We start from the raw sequence: 24398 nt of genomic DNA, 5'->3' as shown, positions 1-24398 counted from the left end.
TCTGAATAAATAATTAGGTATAAATAAAAGTTGTATCAAAGAGAAAATCCTGTTAAATAAGAATAAAATAAATTGATGTTTATTTTTTAAGCGATTTTGTATAATATTTCATCCAAAAGAAAATGTATTTTGATTTTCAAATTGTTTTGAAATATAAACAAAGTTGCACAAATTAATTATTAGTTTCTTAAATTAATTAATTTTAATTGTATTGTTAAAATTAAGGGCCAAAAACTTTTCAATGCGTCAACAATAAAACATTTCATAATATTATACTTTAATAATGTGCTTTTGTATTTTTAAGTATTGCATTTTTGTATTAGGGTCATTCTACACAAAGCGGATTTATTATTATTTAATTCCATTTAAATGCATTAATTCGAAAAAAAATTATGTCTTATTTTTATAGCAAATTTAATTTTTTTTAATTTGGTGAGTTGTCCGCTTTACGTAGAATGCCCCATTGACAAACATAATATTTAAATTTATAAATATTTTCATTTTGAGCAAATGGAAACTAATTTAAGTTTGTGTCATACGGGATTTGAAAAATATTTATGACCTTTTCTCTTTTTTTCAAAATTCTTTACTGATTAATATTGATTATATTTTGAAGTCAATATAATATCAAGGACAACAGAGAGGAGCAAGAACTATTGGATAGAAATTTTTCTAAACTCATCTTGCTTCACATTCATTGCTTCATTCAGGAAACTTTAAAAAACACCAAATATGTTTTTAATATTACGAAACATAATAAATTTTATTTTAAAATGAAAAATAACAAAAAAGTACTTTGTGTTGAAAGTAGATTATTATTGGCCAGGTCCTGACAAAGATTTATCCATAAATTTCTTTTTGGCAAAGCACAGCCACCATTTACTTGGTTTTCCATCACTTCCATATACTTTTTTGATAAGACGTTGAGAAACTTCTTGTCTAACTTGCTGCAAATACTGCCTCATTGATTCTATAAGAATAAGAATAAATAAAAATAAATTTTTTTAATATTATTTAATTATTTCCAAAGTTTTAAAGCAATTATCTTCATAAATAACAAAATTCTTCACTGAAATTCAATTATTTTTAGAAATTTTAATAAATTTCTTTGCAAAATTAAATTATTTTCAAAAGTAATAAAATTCTCTGTAGAATTTCAATTATTTTCAAAATTTTTAACGAATATCTCGTCAAGAATTCAATTATTATTTTTATAAATAGTAAAATTTTTCACCAAAAATTCAATTATTTTCAATACCGTCAACTGGGGCTATTTTGTGCATCCGGGGGCTATTTTGTGCACGCGAGTTTTTTGATGAAAAAAATTATTAAAATGAATTATTTTAATCTGCTATTTTGTAAAATGAAAGTTTGATTACATGACAATAGAGAGCACTAAATGTTATTATTTAATTCTTTGTCAATTAAGAGAAAAAAATTCCTAAAAACGGAAAATTTGTTTAAAAAATTTTGAAAGTTCGGAAAAATTATACCAAATCTTATAGAGTTTTAATGTGTTTCATAAACTGAGTTAGATATTTGTTGTCAATTGTGTTGTGATGATACATACGTAATGCGCTAATTTTTTATTCATTATTTTAAGAGAAAAGTGGAAAAAACTGAAAAACCAGGATTCCATGGGGCTATTTTGTGCACTTAAAAAAATCAAATATTTTTCATAAATGTTTTATTTAGTAAGTAAAGAAGATTCTGTTTATCATTTTAATACATTTTTGTCTTACTTTTCTGTCAAAAAACTGTAAATACGTTAATTAAAATCATTAAAACGATTAAAAGCTCAGCCGCTGCACAACGTAACTTCAAAAAATGAACATTAATTAATATTTATAAGTTTTTCAAATTAGTTTTAAAACTATTTTCTCGTTTCTCTTAAAATAACTTGAAAAGCATATTAGATATTAAATTGTTATCTATTTAACCTTAAAAATATTTATTTTAAGTTTTTTAAAAATATCATTCAAAACTATTAAAAAAGCTCCTATTGAAATGATGTTTTAAAGTTATTTATAAGTGTTTAAACGATCATTTTATAATTATATTAGTATATTATTATAAAATATATATTAAAAAAGAAAAAAATGTTATTTACTATCTGCGTAGTAAACAATTTAAAGAAAGATTGTTAATAATTTTTAGTAAATTCAGATTTTAGCAAAATTTTAGTGCTTTATTTTACATTTTTTGTATAATATATCTACAAAAAAATTTTACTAGGTCATTCTTTTTTTAACTTACTCTCAAATATATACACAAAAGATTTCATGAAGCAGAAACGATTAAAAAAATGTTTACGCAACATTATAGGAAAACAAAGTTCGATGCACAAAATAGCCCCATCCCGGGAGTTATTGTGTGCACGACTTTCAATGACTATAACTAAGACAAAAAAATTTTTTTCTTTGCCAAATTTATAGGAAAGCTTCAGAAGGATGTCCACAACATATATCAAAAGTTGATTTTCTTTATTCTCTTAATTCTGAATTTAAATAAATCTTTGAATAAAAAAAAGCTATTTGGTGCACAAAATAGCCCCGGTTGACGGTAATTTAAATAAAATTCTTTGCAAAATTTAAATTATTTTTAAAAATCTTTCGCAATTCAATTGATTTTCAATATTTACTATTTTCATAAAATTTATCACAAAATTTAATTATTGAAAAAATTTTTTTGATACAATTACAAAAAATTTAATTTATTATTTTCTTAACTTTCCATAATTTTCTTCACAGATATTCGATAATTATTTTAAAAAAATGTAATACAATTCTGAACAAGAATTCAATTATTTTTTCATAAATAACAGAATTCTTCCCAAAAATTCAATTATTTTCAAAAATAACGAATTTTTAGCAGGTATTCAATTATTTTTGAAAATTTAATAAAATTCTTTGCAGGAGTTCAATTATTTAAAAAAATGTCATAAAATTCTTTGCTGAAATTCAATTATTTTCAAAAATAACGAATTTTTTAGCAGGAATTCAATTAATTTCAAAAAAATTTAATAAAATTCTTTGCAGAAATTCAATTATTTTTAAAACTTTTACATAAAGTTCTGGCAAAGAATTAAATTACTTTTTCATAAATAACAGAATTCTTTTAAAAAATAAAAACATTTTAAGCAGGAATTGAATTATTTTTAAATATTTTTTATAAAATTTTTTTGCAGACATTCAATTATTTTCAAAAATTTTAATAAACTTCTTTGAATTCTCGTAGAATTTTGTAATAAAAATTTATTTGAAAATAAATTTCAGTAAGAATTTAACATAATAATTGAACAATATTAACTCTTTGCCGTTCATATGTTACGAAATGTCGTCTAGAGTCCTTTTTGGGGGAACAGCCAATGAGAAGAGGCGTTTATGCTTGTGTTGATAAGTTAGTTATGTGTGAGAATGTAAGTGTCTAAACTTGCAGTATCGTACCTTCTCAAAATTGGAACCCATTTATATTTTACAATAAATTACATTTAATTATACTAATTGATCACTAAAAATACGATTTTTTGTGTAAAGTGTAAATGTATATTTGTAATTTATTACAATTTAAAAATAGTAAATTTGATTGTTAAAGACTTTTATCAAACATAAATATCCTATGTAAACATAACCTCAAAATCAAACTAACATTCGGCCCTGATATTTTCCACGTGATTCAACTGTCAAACTGCTTGTTTCTGAGGTGGGGAAAACTAATGTACGGCAAAGAGTTAAAAGCACTATAGCGGGAATTTTTAGCAATTAATGAATTTTGAAAAATTTGCAAATTTAAAGTTTTAGGAAAATTTGAATTTTTCATACTTTTAATTAACAATTCTGTAGAATTAATTTTTTTGAAAAAGTATAATTTGAATTTTTTTAAAAATTATTTTAATTTTTAATTTTCTACAATATATTTAATTGAAGAATTTTTGAATAATTGAAATGTTACCAAAAATTGTATTGTAACGAAATGGAATTGAAAATTCTCAAAAAGAACTTTTTCGAAAATTATGAAATTTACAGAAGAATTTTGGTTAAAAATTGTAGAAAATAATAATTGAATGAAATTATGAAATTAATTTTGAAGAAGTTGCAGTAACAATATTTTTATAATGTAAAATAATGATTTCATTTCACAGTCATTTTTAATTATTAGAAAACATGAAGATATCGATTACTCCGAGTCGAAGACTCGGAGTGATCGATTTCTTCATGCTTTATAGTTATGAAAAAAGTTTATTTATAGTTTTAAAGTAAAATTTTCTCTTATTTGACTCGGACTGGTTATATTTTGGTGATATTTTTGTCTGTAATCGGTCCGTAATTTTTAATTTTTGGTCCGTAAAGTCCGTATTTTTAAATACTTTCACTGGTTCGAGCCCTGCTATAGCGGAAATATATTGAAATATACCTGCTTCAGAAGGACTATTTGGTTTTGCATAAACTAGATTTAATGGAAAATCAGGATCTCCAGGTATGTCAAATCTTGATAATGACAATGAGTATAATTCAGTGAGGGCTTGATTTTGATTCCCACACTTTTGTAGTTTCTTTAAACATTCTGTAATGTAAAGAGTGATGTATATAAGAACTCGATCAGCATCACTCTAAAACAAAAAAGTCAAATTTTTAAAATTACTATCTCTATAAACTTAAAATTAATTAAAAATAAACTTTGACTATTTACATTTATTAATTAAAGCAAAATAAAAAGACAATATGTAAAATAATACTATACCTTAATTTCATACGTTCGGAAGAAAACATTAGCCCGAAAGAAATATAACGCTTCATCAATAATATCTAATTCATCACCGGTGTAAGGTGGAGCGGGACCCCTAAACTGCGTTTTTATTGGCACTAGTGCTAAGTTGCCAATTGCAGATTTATTATCGGTAAAGCTAGAATGGTATGCCTGAAAATATTAAGTTTTGCATATTTTAATACAATTATTTTTCTTTTTTTTATTCTAATTTTTTTTCTAAAACTAAACCTGGAATATTTTTTATAACCAAGAAATTAATGTTTATAATTATTTTAAACAATCTGGTTGGTCATAAATTTCAGTTTATCAATTTCCCTGACAATTTACTGACATTAAAATTATTTTCACAGAAAAATATGAATGTTTACGGAAAATGAGTAAAATTTATGAAATTTAATAATTTCTAAAAATTACACTTATAACCCTTCCTGAATTCAAATATTTTCTACAATTTTCAACTGAATTTCAACTCTGAATCAATTAATTTAAATAATTTTCCAAAAGTTCTTCTAGAATTCAATGATATTTTAAAATAATTTTTGAAAGATAATAGTTTTTCAATTTTCAAAAATTCCCAAACAATTATAGAATTTGGTAAATTTTTTGAAAAATATAAATAAAAATGTTCAAATTTTTAAACAATTTTTATAAATTATAAACAGGACCATGATTTCTCAAAAATTTTAATAAGTCCAAAAAGTAAATTTTTATTACATTGTTCAAAGATAATTGAATCTTAAAAAATTATTATAAAACAATTCTAATAATTATAGTTTTTAAAAATATTTTAATGTAATTTTTATATAACTTAAAAAAACTAATTAATTTTTTGATGAATTTTAATTAAAAATTTTGAACATGATTGTTTTCTCCAAAATGTTAAAAATAATTCTAAAATATTATTTTTGTATGTACATATTTGAATTTTTAGAAGTATGTAATTAAAAATACTATAAATATTGGATTTTTAAAAATTAGAAGCTAATTTTCATTTTTAAATTTACCTTTAAAGATCTTTTATTCTTCAAAAATTGATTTTCAAAAATTGTAACAAAATACTTGAAATAAATTAATTATTTTCAATTAAATTTTACAAAATTTCAACCATATTCAAAAAGATTTTTATTATAGCTACATATTTGAAAAATTTTATTATGTTAAAAAATGATTTTCAAAAACTATTTTTGAAAGATTTGTTTATAGTTATTTTTCGCATTATAAAAATTAAAATAAGTTGCACTTTTTTTTACTAAAAATTGTGGTATTTTGTTGCAATGTTTGGAAGAAAAGTCGAAAAAAATCTCAATTTTCTTAATTTCCTTGACAAAAAATTTTTTTCCTGACATTTTCTTGACTTTACTGAAAAAAATTTTGTTTCCCTAACTTTACTGACATGTGGCCACCCTGAGTCATGCGCCTCAAATTTACCTAAAATTCATTTTCTTTGTTTCTAATAATGAATTTAGAATATATATTTTTTCAAATTTACAGATTCATGAAATATTAAATTACATATTATAATTAAATAATTAATGCAAGTTACAGTTAGTTTTTTTACTACAGATATTTTGTACTTTGTTTTCCAAAAAAATTATAATTTATATCAATGTAGGTATACCTAAATGTTATTTAAAATGAGACCATTTAGTAAAATTATTCAAACATTTAATTAATTTCTTATTGCAATTATTTTAGTTTTAAAAGATAAGGAAATCTTTGTTCAAAAAGGTAAATGTATAATCATTTTCTTACTTTTTCTATTCTTTAGAATAATTACAATTTTCGTAATGAAGATTATTTTTAATTTTAAAATTATTTTGAAAATGAAAGTATCAAGTAATAATTTTTGCGAAATTCAATTTTCCTTGTACAACAAGAAAGTTTAGCAGCAATAATAGTAATTTAACAAAATTTCTCTGACGAGCGAATTAATCTAGTTTTTTTTTATTTCGACAATTTCTTATTTTGCAAATTTTTCTTTTTCAAAGAGAGAAATAAACTATTCTTCTTTTATGACGGGCGAGATAACAAATTCTTCTTATTTCGCCTGTTGACAGGCGAATAGACACTTCGTAAAAAATAACTTGTACTTTTGTTGCTTGAAATATCCTAGTGCACGTTATTTATAATTGGCTTTGGGTACAGTAAATCTTATTTTTTTTACAAAAAAATAATTATTTATATTTTCTATTTAACACTTATTATAACATTCCGATTAAATGAAAATTTGTTTTATTAATAGGTTATCTATCTGTCACTGACGTTTAAGTATTTAGGTCTAGGTAAAAACATTATTGTAAATTTCTTAGACATTTAATGTACAAAATTTGAATACTTACGGGCATAATTACTTGATAAAATTAAAGGACCGTTAAAGAACAATTAAAAACTTAAAATATTTATTATTAAATTACTACTGTTTGATTATACAAAAAATCATCAGCAAATGATTTTAGGCTGGGCGAACTGTCATTAACTCCAGTTCATTACTGTCATGAACTGTACTATTAAGGTGAGTCCAGATAGTTCATGTTGGGTGGGGAGAAAACAATATGGTGGATAGTTGGATGCCAATCGCTTGGCCCCCAGCCATCCTCCATTTTGCAAAAATGACCCAGATCACAAGTTGAACTGCCTTAGGGTGCATTTACATATTGGGCCATCCATAAACCACGTAGCCTCTTGAGGAGTAGGGGGGGGGTCAAGCAATTGACTATGACAAGAGGAAAAAATGGCGCTAATACATGTAATAGCGTACTACATGGGGGAGGGGGGGGTCAAAATCCCCCAAAAATGGGGCTACGTGGTTTATGGGCGGTCCCTATTGGGTCAGACCAATTCAACTGTGTTAAAAAAATTTCATTGATTTCCTAAAGTCCAACGCACAATAGGTTCGCGAAAGAGACGCATGATATAGACAAGGATTAAAATGTTAAAACTTATGAAAATCTGTTGTTCACAACAAAACAAAAAACTCTTTTAACCGTTTTTTTAACCACTGAGTAACATAACCTTAAATGGAAATATTTGCATGATTGTAAAAATTTCATATTTTTAATAACAATTTTATAAACAATTTGGATATTTTATGTGTTCTACCCCTTCAATTGCAATAAAACTCATACGAATTGTACATAAAAAATTCAAATTGTTTATAAAATTGTTTTTAAAAATATGGAATTTTTACAATCATGCAAATATTTTTATTTAAAAGAGTGAACAATTTTGTGTAATCAGTGTAAGTTTAATTAATTTATTGTAAACGGCTTTTAATTCCTTTGAAGTTTGCAACACTTTGAGATAAGAACTTCTAAAATTCCAAATGAAAATGAAAAGAATTTGTCAGAAACGGAATTCAAAAGAATTAAAAACTTCGAATTCTTATGAATTCCTCACTTCTTCTGTAAAAATTGTCCAGAATGGAAAGTCTATATTGTAGTAAGAGAGACAGACTGTGTATCTGTCTCTTTTACTCCAATGTGGATTTTCTGTTCTGGACAATATTTACCGAAGGTATAACCAGGTGTAACGTGTAAATGCTGCATAATGATTCTACAATTGTGAATTGGACGTAATATAGTCATTATGCTCTGTTCATTTTTCGGCAAATGTACCCATCCCCTAAGAGATGCAAATGCACCTTAACAATGCAACTCTAGGCTGCGTCCTCACACTTGTACTGCTCTATTCACGTCTATACTCCATGATTTAGAATTCATCAAACAGCTGATTTATTTTTATTAGGGAGCACGTGTTTATAAGACGAACAATAAAAACCGATCATTGTTTTTAATACTGCAGTCAGTGTGATAATATTGTGCTTTCAATGAGATACTAATAGAGCTTATAAAAATAAAAGTATATTTTAGACATGATTTAAAATTTTATTATATATAGTATAAAATTTCCATAGAATTTGAAAGGAGAAAAAATGGCTGACCGTGATAGCGCATCCGAAAGTGATTCAAGTTCAATTGACGGCGGTCCAATTATGATGCCTCCGTCTCCAATAACTCGTGAGCAACTTCAAAAAAGAATAGAATCACTTCAGCAACAAAATCGCGTATTAAAAGTCGAATTAGACACATACAAGCTTAGGGTGAAAGCCTTGCAGGAAGAAAATCGCAGCCTACGACAAGCTTCTGTCATTATAGTGAGTGTTACATCAAGTTCCATATTCTTTCTCAAAAAACCAGCATCTTTCTTTTATTCAGTGTTTTCTAATTTACAAGTCGTGATTTTTCCATTTTCCAAAGTTGCATTTCCATAGCGGTTCAAGATTTTATTGATTCTTCACATTACATTCACAGATTGCTGTTGGAATACTCATCAAGGGAGTCGAATACGAAAATTTAACTCTGATTTTTTTTTATAAAAAATTGCTGATTTTTTTGTTTTAACTAATCACATTTCTTTTCAGTTCAATTGCTTTCATTGGTGGATTTTATTTTTCGATGAAATTGGTATTCATAATCTGTACTAGATATTTGCTATTTGGGGAAATGTTTTTTGTGATGACTTGACATTTCCTTTGATAAAATTTTTGCGCCAACCATATTAAATATTAATTCAGAAGTCATATTTTTATTTTTTAAAGGTTTGGTTGAGAATTTTTTTGCCTCTTCACGAGAATGTAAATTAAGGTCAAGTACGAAAATGTTAATTGAGTACAAGTATGTCCTTAAAATACGTAATTCTGACTGAAAAAATGAAAAGAGACCATTTGGCACTATTGAACTTAAAAGTAAATGAGTGGATTTTTTGCCAAATTTGAAAAGTTTTGAGAGGTCTTACGTAACTTTAGGTGTAAAAATTGCCGAGTTACGCAGAATTTTGAAGTTCGGTATGATAAAAACATCATTTCGAAAATAAACTAATATAATTTCATAACAATTATGATTATAAAATAAATTTTTATTTAATAGTATAAACAGTATTGATATATAAATTATGCTAATATTCTGTGATATAGTGTTCTGGCTATCTGCTTTGCAAAAAGCCATTAAATCAAAAAAAATTATGCTAATTCTTTACATCTATTTATGGAAGATTCTTCACTCCGCTCATGGATTTTCATTATTTTTATTCAAATTTTTATTCTAAATTTATTATTATAAATTGATATAAGGGCATATCTCTGGAACCTTTAACTTTCATGTCCCTCGCATATATTTCGATGATTTCAATAACTTTTTACTTTATTTTTGTTGGAAATATTAAAGCTTGATAAGATGAATCAGTTCCAAAAGGTTTTACATTAATTTATTAAATAGATCAATAATTATTCCAATTTGAGTGCCCGATTTTTTTACAATATTTACTTGTAATGAATAAGAATTACTCATTCTAAAACGCATCTTTTTAAAGTTAATTAAACAGTGAACACTTTTCCGTATGAAAATTAAAAATTTGTTGATTGTGAAAAAAGTTATAAGCTTTTAAAAGTTGTCCCCTCGGTTGTCCCTCACTTTTAACCTTTTTGATCGTAATCGATATATTTATCATTTTTCATTTATAAGACAAATGGCACATCAAAATGACTTACGGGAAAGAAAAGTTCAAATTATTAGAATTATTTTGAGACATAGTAAATTGATGTGCCTCGTGTCTTCAAAAAACTGTTGTAATTTAAATAACAGAAAACACGTGCGTACAAAATTTGAAAACGACCGTAATTCAAGTGATACTCCACGAAAATCAAATAAAAGTATTTGAAAAGTACTTGCATATATTTTCGCATGTGCCATTTAACATCTTGTGAATGTGCTTCAAGAAAAAATACTTTATTGCCAAATTTATTTTACATATATTTTTTATTCAACGAGAAAATGGAAGAAAACTTTAAACAAAAACTGAAAGTTCATTGCAAATACTTAATATTCCGTAAGTTTTTTCTTAATTTTATAATCCCATTTCCCCATTATTTGTTAATAAAAATCCCATAATTAGGTTACTTTAATGATGAACTTTGGTATAATATTTAATTTATTATTTTATATTTTTAAATGCTTATATCAATTTATAATAATAAATTTAGACATTCTTAACAAATACCAATAATTTTTGTAATATTTTTGTACTAAATTGTATTCCCTTTAAATTATTTTCTACTGGCAGAAAACTGACAGTTTTTAGCTTCTCTTACATTTTAAATTTATATTTTACAAAAGATATAAAATTATTTTGCAAAAATCTTTTTATTTTGTGACTTTAGTAACACCAAAATCATTTCTGCAGGATATTACAATTTTTTTAAATTAATCGGTGACCACTATATAATTTTATTTATACCTTATATATCATTTGAATTTAGGCGTAAGTCTTGAAAATTATGTGCTTGCTCAGAATACATTTTACTTGTTTTTTAAACTCTTTATATTATTAATGAACAAAACTTTACTTTTTCCATCTTAATTATTTTACCTCTAAACTAAAAATTTTAAAATGGTTTATGTAAGATTAAAAAAAGCTAATTTACACCCAAATACCAACAAAATATTTATTTTTAAGATTTATTAAAAAGATTTGCATAGAAAATTTTCAAAAAATTAATTTTTTAATAAAAAGTTACCGCAATCAAAAGTTACTAATTTACAAAGAATTATCCTTATAAAAAAACTTGAAGTTTTGTTAATAAATCGTGATTAAAAAATGAAAATTATGCAAAGTTTTTAACTTTTTTTAAACATTTGTGATTTTGGTAAAGAAATAAAAGTTATAGAAAGTTTTTTTTTTTTTTTTGCTTAGGGACTTTTGGGAAATCTGCCTACAGATACCTTGGATTCCGCACTCCAAGGTTATGTGGGGTTGGTAAAGTGAAACAAAAGGAAATATTAAAAAAAAGATAAATAAATATATATATTATAGTAAATTTAATAAACTGTCGACCTACTACCAGCCCGACCCACTAAAAACCCGTTTTCCTTTTAAAATTATGATGAGTTCTATTTTCAATTAAATATTGTGATGATTTAAAAAAATTTTTAAATATAATTAATAAATAATATTTGTTGATAAAATTTGACTATATTTTGGTGTTTTATGTCACTAAGTATGTTTTACATTCTTTAAAATAATTTACAGGTTACGCAATCATACATAACCCATTATACACCAACTCAGTAAAAATCATTAAAAATAGAAAAATGTATAGGTACTGTTTTTTATTTTAAATATACATATTTGTTAAATTCATCAAAATAAAGGAGAATTATCTGAAAATGATTCTCCAAAACGGTTAAGAGGTTAAACCACTCTAGAATTTTCAAAAAATTTAAAAAAGTTTTTTTCTTTATAAGGTGTCTAAGAGTACATAAAATAAATGAATTACAAGTGAAATAGTATATTTCGTAACGAGTGCGAGCAGTTGTCAATTTTTGAATGAGCACTTTTTTCGGAACAAACTGTAGGCGAAGGTGCAAAAAAGTGCCCTTTTTTGCACCGCGTTATGAAAATACTTTTTAATTGCTTGAATTTGATCCCGATCGTGGTCTTGTACTACGCGCTCGGCAGAAGTATTCTCCTAATCTAAGTGCTTTAAACGCATTTTTCTCAGAACTACTTGTTTGAGTTGACCGGATACATAAATTTCACAAATCTCAAACGATTTACTCTAAAATTTAACTGTAGCTTCTTAATAACATTATCTATAGACAGATGTACGACTTCCAACAAAAATGAACCCAGGTTTTTTGTGTGTTCCGAGATAATCACAATTTACTAATTTTGAAGAAAAGTACCGAATTTTTTTTTATTCTTTTTTCTCAATCTGCAGGGTCTAACACGTCGAATTATGCAGTTTTCATTAATTTATTGATACTTTATTTTTATTTCGTTGTTAGAAAAAAATGAAAAGGGACTGCTTTGTCGGTCCGTTGCAAAAGTTGTAAATTCCTGTTATTTCCTAAATTAGGAAATATATACTAAAATTATTCACAATAAAGTCCCTTAAAATTTTTTATGTCTACTTTATCTTTTTTTGCTTCAAATAACTCAGTGAAATAACACCCAACTATTAACTAATTAGTTATTTGTTAAATATGAAATATTATATAAATTTAACCTGATTTCCATTGAATTTTTATTTTCATAACACTAAACTGAGGTTCATTTTCCTTAAATGAATAATAAAGTGATGATGTCCAGTTATGAAAACGAAAGTTCAATAGAAATCAGGTTAAATTTATATAAATTTTCGTGTTTAATAAATAAGTACCTATTTTAAAATATGTATAAATTTTTCACATTTTTATTAAGGGGGACTGACAACTTTGAGTTGTCTTTTGAACCTGTTTTTCATGAATTTTTTTAGGGGTAAGGCCACTGTAAACGCAAAAAAAACAACAGTTTCCAAGAATTTTTTTTGATGTCTTATATTGAACTGAAAAAATATAAATTTAAAAAAAAAAATACAAAATGGCGGAGTTACGGACATTTTAATAAGATGCTTTTTTTGAAGAGCTCAGCAGAACGCAGCACATAGGGTGCAAAATTGAATCTGGAACTAAATAAATTTTTGTTTCTTTATCTACATGAGAATAGCTAGAGAAACACGTAGGGGATTTAAAAAATATTGATTTTAGTGAAATTAGCATTGAACATCCAGCAAAAGTAATCTAGATATTAATCCTTTGATTAACAGAGGGTCATCTAAAAATACAGTATCAAATCATATTATTACCATTTTACTATTTTTTTAATTTGTGGGCCATCCAAACATCATCATTCAGTTTGACTTTTAGTCTTATGTAAGTCAACAAATAGAAGCTGTATGTGATATTTAAAAATTTAATAACCTGACTTTCGCTTCATTCTCAGGAACTAAAATACATAGTCTTATTAAATTTTTTCAAATTCTAACAATTCTTAAAAAATATGCGTTGTTATAAATCATTTTTAATTTAAAAAATTTGACTTTATACGTAATCAGAGACCCCGATAAGTCGCAAGTAACTCTGCACACACATTAGTTTCAAAAACAATTTCATAAAACAATAATAATTTAAAAAAAAATTATCTGACATTTTGGATTCGCTATTTAAAATTTTTAAAATCTTACTTCAAATTAGTAAAGAGCGACCCCCAAAATCTCTAAATACCCAGTTTTATAAAAGTTCATCAATTTCTAAAAAATTCTTGTACCCCCAAAAAGTTGTTATATTTTTTGAGGTTAGGAAAAAATCCTGACGTGATGAAGAAAAACAGACATCAGACTCGTTTTCAGGGTACCAAAATACGTTGAGATATTAAGAGAAATAAAAATTCCAATTTGTACGAATTCTGGTAATTTTAAGGGTAGGAAGTTCAAGGCTAAACTTATTAAGTTTAGTGAGATAACGAATTTTCACTAAACATAATATTTATTGATATCGATTTTTATTGAATAGAATTTTTATTGAACGCAATCATTCATAACTCTCATCAAGGCAAATGTTTATAATACCAACCACCTAAAAAAAGTTATGTAATTATTATTACAATAAAATTTCTTGTTTGTAATACATATGTAATACTCTTTTCTTATTTTAGCAAGCTAAAGCTGAACAGGAGGAGGAGTTCATAAGCAATACCTTATTGAAAAAAATACAAGCTCTGAAAAAAGAAAAAGAGACATTGGCTCATCATTATGAACAAGAAGAAGAGTGTCTAACGAATGATTTGTCACGTAAATTAAATCAATTGCGACAAGAGAAATGTCGCTTAGAGCAGACTTTGGAACAAGAGCAGGAATGTCTTGTTAACAAACTTATGAGAAAAATTGAGAAATTAGAAGCTGAAACTCTTGCTAAGCAAAATAATTTGGAACAACTGCGCAGAGAGAAAGTGGAACTGGAAAATACATTGGAGCAAGAACAAGAAGCTCTAGTCAATAAATTATGGAAACGAATGGACAAGCTTGAAGCTGAGAAAAGAATGCTTCAAATTAAACTAGATCAGCCGGTGTCGGATCCAACTTCTCCGAGAGAAATTAACAACGGTGATACTGCTACAAATCTAAGCACACACATACAAACCCTAAGAAGCGAAGTGGTCAGATTGAGGCACAATCTTTTGATCTCTCAACAAGAGCGTAAGTTTGGCAATGATTTTTATTATTACTGAGTTATAATGCAATTTCAGGCCTCGGTTTCATTTTCATTTTAATTGCTTACTTAATTTAATTGTTTTAATAAAATGTCAAAGAAGCAATAAATTATTCTGTTGGTATATGTAGATGAACTACAGAAACAATTTGCACAATATCATTAATTCTACAGTACCGTACTTTTAATTTAAATAGTTTCATTTTTTCCTTTTAAGCAATATACTTTTCGATTAATAATCGTGTCATTGAATCAATGACGGGAAATTCAATAGCATGGAGCTATTTGATTCAACAGCACTTTTTTTTCAGTGTAGTTTTAAGTAAAATGTTCTCTTATTTGATTCGGACTGGTTATATTTTTTGTCAGTAATTGGTCCGTAAATGGTCCGAAATTTTTCATTTTTGGTCCGTAAAGTCCGTATTTTTAAATACTTTCACTGCTTCGAGCCCTGCAATTGGCTTTAATTTGGAACCTATTTTTGGTACTAAACCTTTATTTATTTTATTTTAATACTTAAAAACGGCTTTGTTTTGCACCACTGTTGACAACTTTCTTTACAATATTGAGAAATCAAATTTTATTATTGATTAAAACAAATTTAAAGTATTAAATATTTTTTAAAATTTATTTTTGAGTTTGAGGAAGAGCAATTTTTCCACTTCATTGAATAAATCTAATGAAGTGGAAAAATATAAAATTTCTAAAAGTGCTACAAAAATTTTGACTTTTAGTATACTTTGAAAACACTGAAATCCATAAAATTGTCCTTAAATTTTCTTTTTCACCTTGAAAATTAAAAAAAAAATTAAAATGTAGTTTTGTACCTAAAACCAATTGATTTAGAGAAAAAATTTGTGGAGATGTTGAAGAACATCGAATAGACGAGCCGAGTCGATATTTCTTCAAGTCCATTCGAGCTCAAGCAGTTTTGTAGTTTGCCCTTTTTGTTCTACATGTTTTAATAAGTTTTTTTATTTTTTTTGTTAATAGACACAGAAAAAATGCAGCGTTATGTAAATGAAGAAAAACAAATTCGAGAAGAGAATCTAAGGCTCCAAAGGAAACTGCAACTTGAAGTGGAACGACGTGAAGCGTTATGTAGACATTTATCTGAATCAGAATCAAGGTAAAAAAATTTTTATATAGTGGAATAATTGAATTGATAAATTTAAAAACTGTTTGCCATGAATTATTTTTCAAAAATAATATTTTTCACATTCCTAAATCTTTGTCGTTAACTATAATATTACTTGAATATTATAATTTTTCTAGCTTGGAGATGGAAGAAGAACGTCATTACAATGAAATTGTCATGTCAGGTGGAAGTATAAGAAGTCGAAATGTGTCAAGTCCAGTGCCCTATAATGCATCTCCAAGTTCTTCAAGACCTCTTAGTCCAGGTAAGTCAAAAAAAGATCGAAAATTGAGGTTTCGTAAAAGCAAAAAAATAAGAGATATTTATTAGTCTTTATGAATAGAGACCTATGTAGAAGTAGTTATAATTGCTTATTATATCTTCTGAAAGAATACTTACATATATTTTATTTCTGTTCCATTCGAAATTTTTCCTTTATATATTCATGTTTCAATTTATTTTCAGGTATAAATGCAATGACTTCAACTTCTCGAGAAACTGGTAACATAAATCGGTGTTATGCTTGCGGTCAATCTGTTAATCTTCCATTTGCAAGTTCATCTCCTCCTTCAGGTGTAAGTAATTTTATTAAATTATTATTTCGATTTGAGACATGAGAATGAAAATATCATACAATACATTAAAATAAAATGATAAGCTAATAGGAATTTTTAAAATTTTGTATTAAATTAGAAACGAATGATCACAAAATGATAAAAATGTTTTTATAACACAAAATAGTCACATTTTGATATCATAAAATAACCTCTTCTAATTGACCAATCATTAATTTTAATTTGAACAATATTAATTAGGGGCCGTACACATAATGTACATTTTGACCATTTTTAACCCCTCCCTCCCCCTATGTCACACTTCGTCACAAATCTTGAACCCCCCCTCCCCCCTACGTCACGTCACACACGTAAATTTCACTGTAAATTTTATACATTGGACAATATATATGTATATTATATCTTACACTCTAAATTATTGAATCAGTTAAGAATATCTGATTTAGAAGCAAAAAATCAGTCACTAATTCAAATAGTAATATTTTTTTCTGACAATTAGTTGAAAATAACTGATGTTTCAATACAATTGTTATTGATTGATTCAATTAGTCACGTTTAACTACCTACATAGCACCGAAACTTTCCTAAAAATTTACTAAAGATTTACTCGCAAGCTTCGAAATATTTAAATGCAAAGTTTAGTGAAAATTGTGTAAAGATTTAAATATCCCACTTCAATAAATGTTTAGCGCGAAAAGTTAAATTAATTAATTAAGTTAAATTTTTAGGAAAATTTTCACAAAAGTATAGTCGAAAATGCAATTCAAATGTTCAGGAAAGTTTCAAGCTATATTTTTAAGAAAATTTGACGATAGACATTTATTAGAGTGAGAAATTTAAATCTTTACACAATTTTAAAATAAACTTTGCAAGTAAATTTTTCGAATTATGCAAGCAAATCTTTAATATACAATATTTAGAAAAATTTCGGTGTTTTGTGGATAATTTTTCAGTTATTTTTAACTGATTTAGAAGCAAAAAGTCAGTCACTGCTGATTCTCAGTTAAAACCATGATTTTTAACTGATTCAAATTAAGAGAATATATTATATATCATATTATAAATAATATGCCAATAGATGTTAAACAGGTACATAATAGATATTAAATAGTTTAAAGCATTTTTAACTTGTTTTATTTAGAAAAAGTGACATTGTCACATATAATTTCTTATAATCTTTGAATTTAAAAGATTGTGACGTAACACATGAGTTCACCCCCCCCCCTCCCCATGTCACACTTAGTCACAATTCTCAGACCCCCTCCCTCCCCCTAGCCGCGTGACGTATTATGTGTACGGCCCCTTATTACTTACTTAATAAATTATGAATAACTAGCAAAAAAACGTGCGTGCGACATCAGTAACTTCTTCGCTTTCCTATCAGTAAAAAGTAAAACCATCCACATTTTTTTTCTTTTTTCATTTACCATACTATTCTGTTTCTTTTTGTTTATTTTGTACTTTTTTTTTTGCTTTTTTGACAGCTTTAAACTTAAATAATTATTAATAATTATTGAAATTTACTACACATTCTCCAGACTTTGCACTCAATATTTTATTTTAAAAAAGTAGCAAAAAGTAGCTTTCAAACTAAAAGAAGTAATAAAAAAGTAGCTTTCGAAAAAATAAACCTGACGACCAAAAAACTCGTTTTAGACACTTCACAAAACTAATAAGAATTTCATTCTATATTTTATTTTCCTGACTTTATCCTAATTTTCATCAAAAATATTTACTTCTTTCTTATCCTGCTAATAAATTGAATTCCTGCAACGAATTTTATTATTCATCAAAGAATTTAAATATTTATAAAAATAATTTAAGGGGGATTCCACGGATAAATCAAACAGTTGTACGTGAGAAGTTACCGATTTGTCTCAAAGTTTTTAGGCATATTCTACCTTCAAAAATAGTGATCTAGCCAAAATTTTAAGTGCCTATCTCATAAAGATCACTCCCCAGATAGCACGCAAGCTTGCTGCAAACTTGCAGCAAACTTGCACTGCAAATTTTGCAAGATTTCAGTGCAAGCTTTCTGCAAGTTTGCAGCAAGCTTGAAATGTCTGGACTGCTGCAAACATGCACTGCAAGCTTGCAGCAAGTTTGCACAGCAAGTTTGTGGAAAGTTTGCACAGCAAGCTTGCTGCAATCTTGCTGCAAAGTTGCAAATTTTTTCTATATATTCATAAAAAATTCTGCTTTTTGTACCTTTTTAAAATTCAATAAAATTAAAATTATTTGCAAAAAAAGGTAAAAAAAAACATAATTTTTTATGCATACAAAAAGATTTTGCAACTTTGCAGCAAGGTTGCAGCAAGTTTGCTGAAAGCGTTCTACAAACTTGCTGTGCAAACTTTCTGCAAGCTTGCAGTGCAAGTTTGCAGCAGTCCAGACATTTCAAGTTTGCTGCAAACTTGCAGAAAGCTTGCACTGCAATCTTGCAAAACTTGCAGTGCAAGTTTGCTGCAAGTTCAATTTTATTTCAATTTTTTTTATTTATTTCAATTTTATGAAAGGTGCCATTTTTGAAAACTTAGATTAAAAAATCAATTTTTGCTTGAAAAAATGTCAATTTTTGTCTAAAAAAAATCAGAAAAGTACTAGTCGATGGAAAATTTTCCAAAGAATCGAATGCCGTTGGAATTTTTGAGATATTTCAAAACACATGCGCAATAGATTAAAAAAACTACTTTTTTAAAAAAAATGTATAACTCAAAAACACCTTTTTCGATTTGGCTCAAATTTTCAGGAAACATAGTTGAAAAGCCATACTTTAAATTGATTATTCCGGAAATCTGGGTATTTTGAGTTTTTAGCCACATTTTTGCAAAATAGTGAGATAATTCGATTTTTTTCAATGTTTCCTTACGGTTTTTGCCTTTTTGTGCTTATACGCAGCTAAATAGAAAAAATCTGAGCTCAAATTCATAATCCTTGGAAAATTTCCAATCAATTATCTATATTGAAACTTAATTTTATTTATTTTAGACAAATTTTAAAACCAAAAAGAAATACAAGTTATAATTAAGATTATGAAAAAGGTGCGCATGACGATTAGGGTTAGCTAAAAAAGCAAGAAACCCCTGCAATTTGTTCCAATAAGAATAAAAAGAAATACGTATTTTTCTATAAACACAAGATCCGACAAAAAACGTTAAAAATCGATATATATTATACCACAAAAACACGTTAAATTATAAATATCCAAAAAAGGGGTAACTTTAGGGCAGTGCTGTAGAAGGTAGGGGTGGTAAAAATTGGAAGTTATATATGTCAAATTACTTGGCGGAGAGCCCTCTATAAATCCTAATAGCTTAATGTTAACTTTTTAGAAACCCTCGCAAATGATTATGAGTTTTCGAAAATTTAAATTTTTCCCATGCATTTTATATGGGAAAATTGAAGTTCTCGGTGGTTCGGTAATATAATATATATAATATAAATATATATTTATTTATTATTATTGGAACAAATTGCAGGGGTTTCTTGCTTTTTTGGCCCACCCTAATCGTCATGCGCACCTTTTTAATATTCTTAATTATAACTTGTATTTGTTTTTGCTGTTAAAATTTGTCTAAAATAAATAAAAATAAGTTTCAATATAGATAACTGATTGGAAATTTTCCGAGAATTGTGAATTTGGGCTCAGATTTTTTCTATATAGCTGCGTATGGGCACAAAAAGGCAAAAATCGTAAGGAAACATTGAAAAAAATCGAATTATCTCACTATTTTGCAAAAATAAGGCTAAAAACTCAAAATACCCAGATTTCCGGAATAATCATTTTAAAGTATGGCTTTTCTACTATGTTTCCTAAAAATTTGAGCCAAATTGAAAAAGGTGTTTTTGAGTTATACATTTTTTTTAAAAAAGGTAGTTTTTTTAATCTACTGCGCATGCGTTTTGAAATATCTCAAAAATTTCAACGGCATTGGATTCTTTGGAAAATTTCCCATCGACTAGTACTTTTCCGATTTTTTTTAGACCAAAATTGACATTTTTTCAAGCAAAAATGGATTTTTTAATCTTAGTTTTCAAAAATGTCACTTTTTATGAAATTGAAGATTGTGAGTGATCTTTATGAGATAGGGACTTAAAATTTTGGCTAGATCACTATTTTTGAAGGTAGAATACGCCTAAAAACTTTGAGACAAATCGGTAACTTCTCACGTACAACTGTTTGATTTACCCGTGGAATCCCCCTTAACTCTTGCGAAGAATTTTATAAAAAAATGTTAAATATTTGTTTCTTTTGACTAACTTTATGCAAATTTAAATAATTGAATTCCTGAGAAATTAAAATAGTGATATTAAAAATCATTGAATTGCTAAATTAAGTTTTTAAAAATAATTAAATTTTACAAACAATTCTATTAAATTTTTTGACAATAATAGAATGTCTGTGTGTCATTTTATTACATTTTTTTTAAATAATTGAATTGAGGCCTTGGATCCAATAACTCGCCCGACGCTCGAAGGAACGCGCTAATACCAGTCGGGTAGCAGTGAGTGGCCCAGAGGCGCTCACTGCTCACTGACTGGCAGTTGCGCGTTCCTCCGAGCGTCGGGCGAGTTATTGGATCCAAGGCCTCAATTTATAAAAAGCATTTTATTATTTATGAAAATTATTGAATTCTTTCGAACGATTTTATTAGAATTTTTTAAAATAATTGAATTTCCAAGAAGAAATTTATTACTTTTAAAAATAATTGAATTCTTGTGATGAATATTGTTATTTATGAAAATAATTGAATTTTGCAAACATTTTTATTAAAATGCCTTAAAATAATTGAATTTTTGGGAATAATTTTGTTATTTATTGACATAATTGAATTCTTGGGAAGAATTTTATTAAAATCTAAATAATTGAATTATTTCAAAAAAATTTAATTAAAATTGTATGTATTTAAAATAAATGATTTCTTGCGAACAATTTTATTAAAATATTTGAAAATAATTGAATTCCTGTGGAAAATTCTAATATTTTTGCAAATAATTGAATTCTTCCAAAGAATTTAAAAAGAAACATTTTTCTAAATAATTGATTTTTTCGAGGAATTGAAATAAAATATTTAAGAATAATAACATTTTTTGAACAATTCCTGTAAAATTGTATTAAAAATAATTGAAATCTTGCGATTAATTTTATTATTTATGAAAATATTATAATTGAATAGTTGCTAAGAATTTTATTAAAATTTTCAAAAATAATTGAATTCCTGAGAAGAATTTTACTATTTGTGAAAATAATTGTATTATTGCGAAAAATTTTATTAAAATCTTTAAAAAAAAATTGAATTTCTGTGAAAAATTTTGTTATTTTTGAAAACAATTCAATTCTCTATAAGAATTTTATAAATATTGTTTTTAATCATTAACTTTTTTAAAATATAATAAATATTATGAAAATTTTATTTCATATAATTGAATTCTTGTAGAAAACTATATTTGTGAAAATAATTGAATTTATCGATTAATTAATTAAAAATAATATTAAAAATAGTTAAAATTCTTCGATGAGTTTTATATTTTACGAAAATAATTGAATTGTTTCTAAGAATTTTATCAAAAAATTTTTTTAAAAATTGAATTCCATGAAAAATGTTTTTATTAGTGAAAGTAATTGAATTATTGTGAAGAATTGTATAAAATGTTTCTTAAATAATTGATTTTTTCGAAATTGATATTCTAAATTAATTGAATTCCTGTGGAAATTTTATTATATATAAAAATAATTGAATTTTATCAATTTTTTTTAATATTTGAATTCTTTTGCAAAATTTTATGAAAATACTAGATATTGAAAATAATTGAATCGTTTCAAAGAATTTTATAATAATTTTTGAGAATAGTTTTTTGATTTCTAGTATTAGAGAATTTGAAGTAGTGGAAATAGATTATGTCACTTGTACTTTATTATTATTAATTAAATATTGAAATCTATTTGATAAAAAAAAAATAAATAAATAAATAAATACGTTTGTAAACAATACACATTAATTACAATTTATTTTATTTTATAGAGTCACATAATAGCGCCTTCCAGCAGGCGTGCTTCTGATCGATTTGTCAAACCAGCGATTCCACCTACTATTGTTAGCCCAGGAAGTTCATCATCAGCTAATATTATTCAGGCAAATACATCGAGTGGATGTCCCATGGATATTTCTAAAATCTAAACTAACAATTAGTAATTAATGTTACGATTTAATATAATTATTTTATATGGTGTAGAGAGCGAACGAAAACAATTTTCATTTTTTCGCTAAAGCTGAAATTATTTTTATTAATACATTAAGGGCTATATCCGAAGATGTACTGTGACATGAGCTAGTTCACATGCATGTCTTCTAACGTTTAACGGAAAGAACTTGTCATGTTAGCGGAGTTCGAGTTGCTTTAAAGTTTCTCTCGTCCAATTTCTAATAATGTCTACGTGTATCCACAGTTGAAAAGGTGCAAATACACAACACATGCACATACCAACATGGTACTTACTTTATTAGGAAAAATTTCATTTCCGACGAGGATAAATATTCAGATATAAGCAATTAATTTGTTTTGACAACAGTGTAACTAAATGATCGGTTTATAATATATGACTGCGTGCAGATTCCCTCTTTTAAAGAAAATTGTCACTAAAAGTGTTATTTAAAAAAAAGTACCATGTGAGGGGTTGTTCACATTCTACGTCTCCTTATTTTATAACCTCTAACCTCTCAACATTAAGTTTCTTAAATATCAATTGCCAATTTTCTAATGTTCATCACAGACGTAGTTTGTAAATTACCTCTAAATTATTTCTTATTCTTCATGATTATTAGAATTGATGCTGATTTTGATGATGGTAAAATAATAATAATAATGAATAATAATATTAATAAACAGTATTTATGTAAAATTTAAATAAGTTTTATTCTTTTGATTGATATTATGTAATTCGATGCTAAAAAATAAGGTTTGGAAAAATAGTGTATTGTGTTGATATACTGTTGAAAATATTGATGAAGGCATTATTTAAACTTTAAATAATACACTAAAAGACGGTTATTGTACACGAAAAGAGCCATTTGATACTATGATTTTTATACGATATTTTTAATATCATCCTTGATTCTGTCTTTATATCAACAGATACTACGACTCGATATTAATTTGCATTTACATCATAGTACCTCTTTTCAGTTTTATTCACATTACACATTTTTTCATTTAAGTGTTCAACTATATTCGTCTTCTATTTGAAAAAAGTTTCAGTAAACGTGTATTTTCAATTAGAACTGATAACTAATAAAATGTATTATTTTTAAAATTAAAATCAACATTTAATTTACAACGATTGTTTTATTTCATAAATTTAAGTAAAAAATAGGTTTTTGAAATCTAAATTTTCTGTTGTTATAAAATTGTCAGTCGTGCTTCTATCTTTCAAGTTGGATTGAATTGAACTGGACAATTTAAAAAATTGTTTAAACAATGGAACAAATTTGTTTCAGGTTGGATTGGAATAAATTAGTTAATTTAAAAAATTGTCTAAATAAAATAATGTAATACTGACAGGCACACTTGTCGGTATTTTGCATAATTTTTATAAATAATTATCGTTAAAAAAACTTTAAACATGGTGAAAAAAAGGTTTATGAAATTACTTCTCATCTTCAAAAGGTAAAATATTTTGTGTTCAGATAGAGAATGTGAGGTTCTCCTTTTTATTTACAATAACTTTGCGAGAAAATGATTTTAATAAATAATATATAAAGTTTAGACTGAGTTTAGGTTATGTAACTTTTTTAGTTCCTCAGCGTCCTCTAACTCAAATTGGCGCCACCTCCAGTA

The 24398-nt window shown here is 26.1% G+C and overlaps 2 protein-coding genes across 2 annotated transcripts; one reads left to right on the top strand and one right to left on the bottom strand.

Annotated features, from left to right (window-relative positions):
- Positions 1 to 731: 731 nt before the first annotated feature.
- On the bottom strand, positions 732 to 7268 carry LOC122508844 (actin-related protein 2/3 complex subunit 3-like). Its single transcript, XM_043622421.1, has 4 exons — positions 7107 to 7268; positions 4741 to 4917; positions 4414 to 4609; positions 732 to 970 (listed from the first exon to the last, which is right to left on the bottom strand). Exons 1-4 carry the CDS (start codon positions 7110 to 7112, stop codon positions 816 to 818), a joined length of 534 nt encoding a protein of 177 aa, XP_043478356.1. The 5' UTR covers positions 7113 to 7268; the 3' UTR covers positions 732 to 815.
- Positions 7269 to 8469: 1201 nt separating this feature from the next.
- On the top strand, positions 8470 to 23895 carry LOC122508860 (coiled-coil domain-containing protein 6). Its single transcript, XM_043622455.1, has 6 exons — positions 8470 to 8920; positions 14296 to 14836; positions 15843 to 15978; positions 16125 to 16252; positions 16453 to 16562; positions 22586 to 23895. The coding sequence occupies exons 1-6, from the start codon at positions 8699 to 8701 to the stop codon at positions 22739 to 22741; spliced, it is 1293 nt and encodes a 430-aa protein (XP_043478390.1). The 5' UTR covers positions 8470 to 8698; the 3' UTR covers positions 22742 to 23895.
- The last annotated feature ends 503 nt before the right edge of the window (positions 23896 to 24398 follow it).

The sequence above is a fragment of the Leptopilina heterotoma genome, unplaced genomic scaffold, assembly GCF_015476425.1.
Source record: "Leptopilina heterotoma isolate Lh14 unplaced genomic scaffold, ASM1547642v1 Lhet_58, whole genome shotgun sequence".
NCBI lineage: Eukaryota > Metazoa > Arthropoda > Insecta > Hymenoptera > Figitidae > Leptopilina > Leptopilina heterotoma.
Note: the sequence above shows the minus strand (reverse complement) of the source record. Positions and strands in the feature narration are given on the sequence as shown.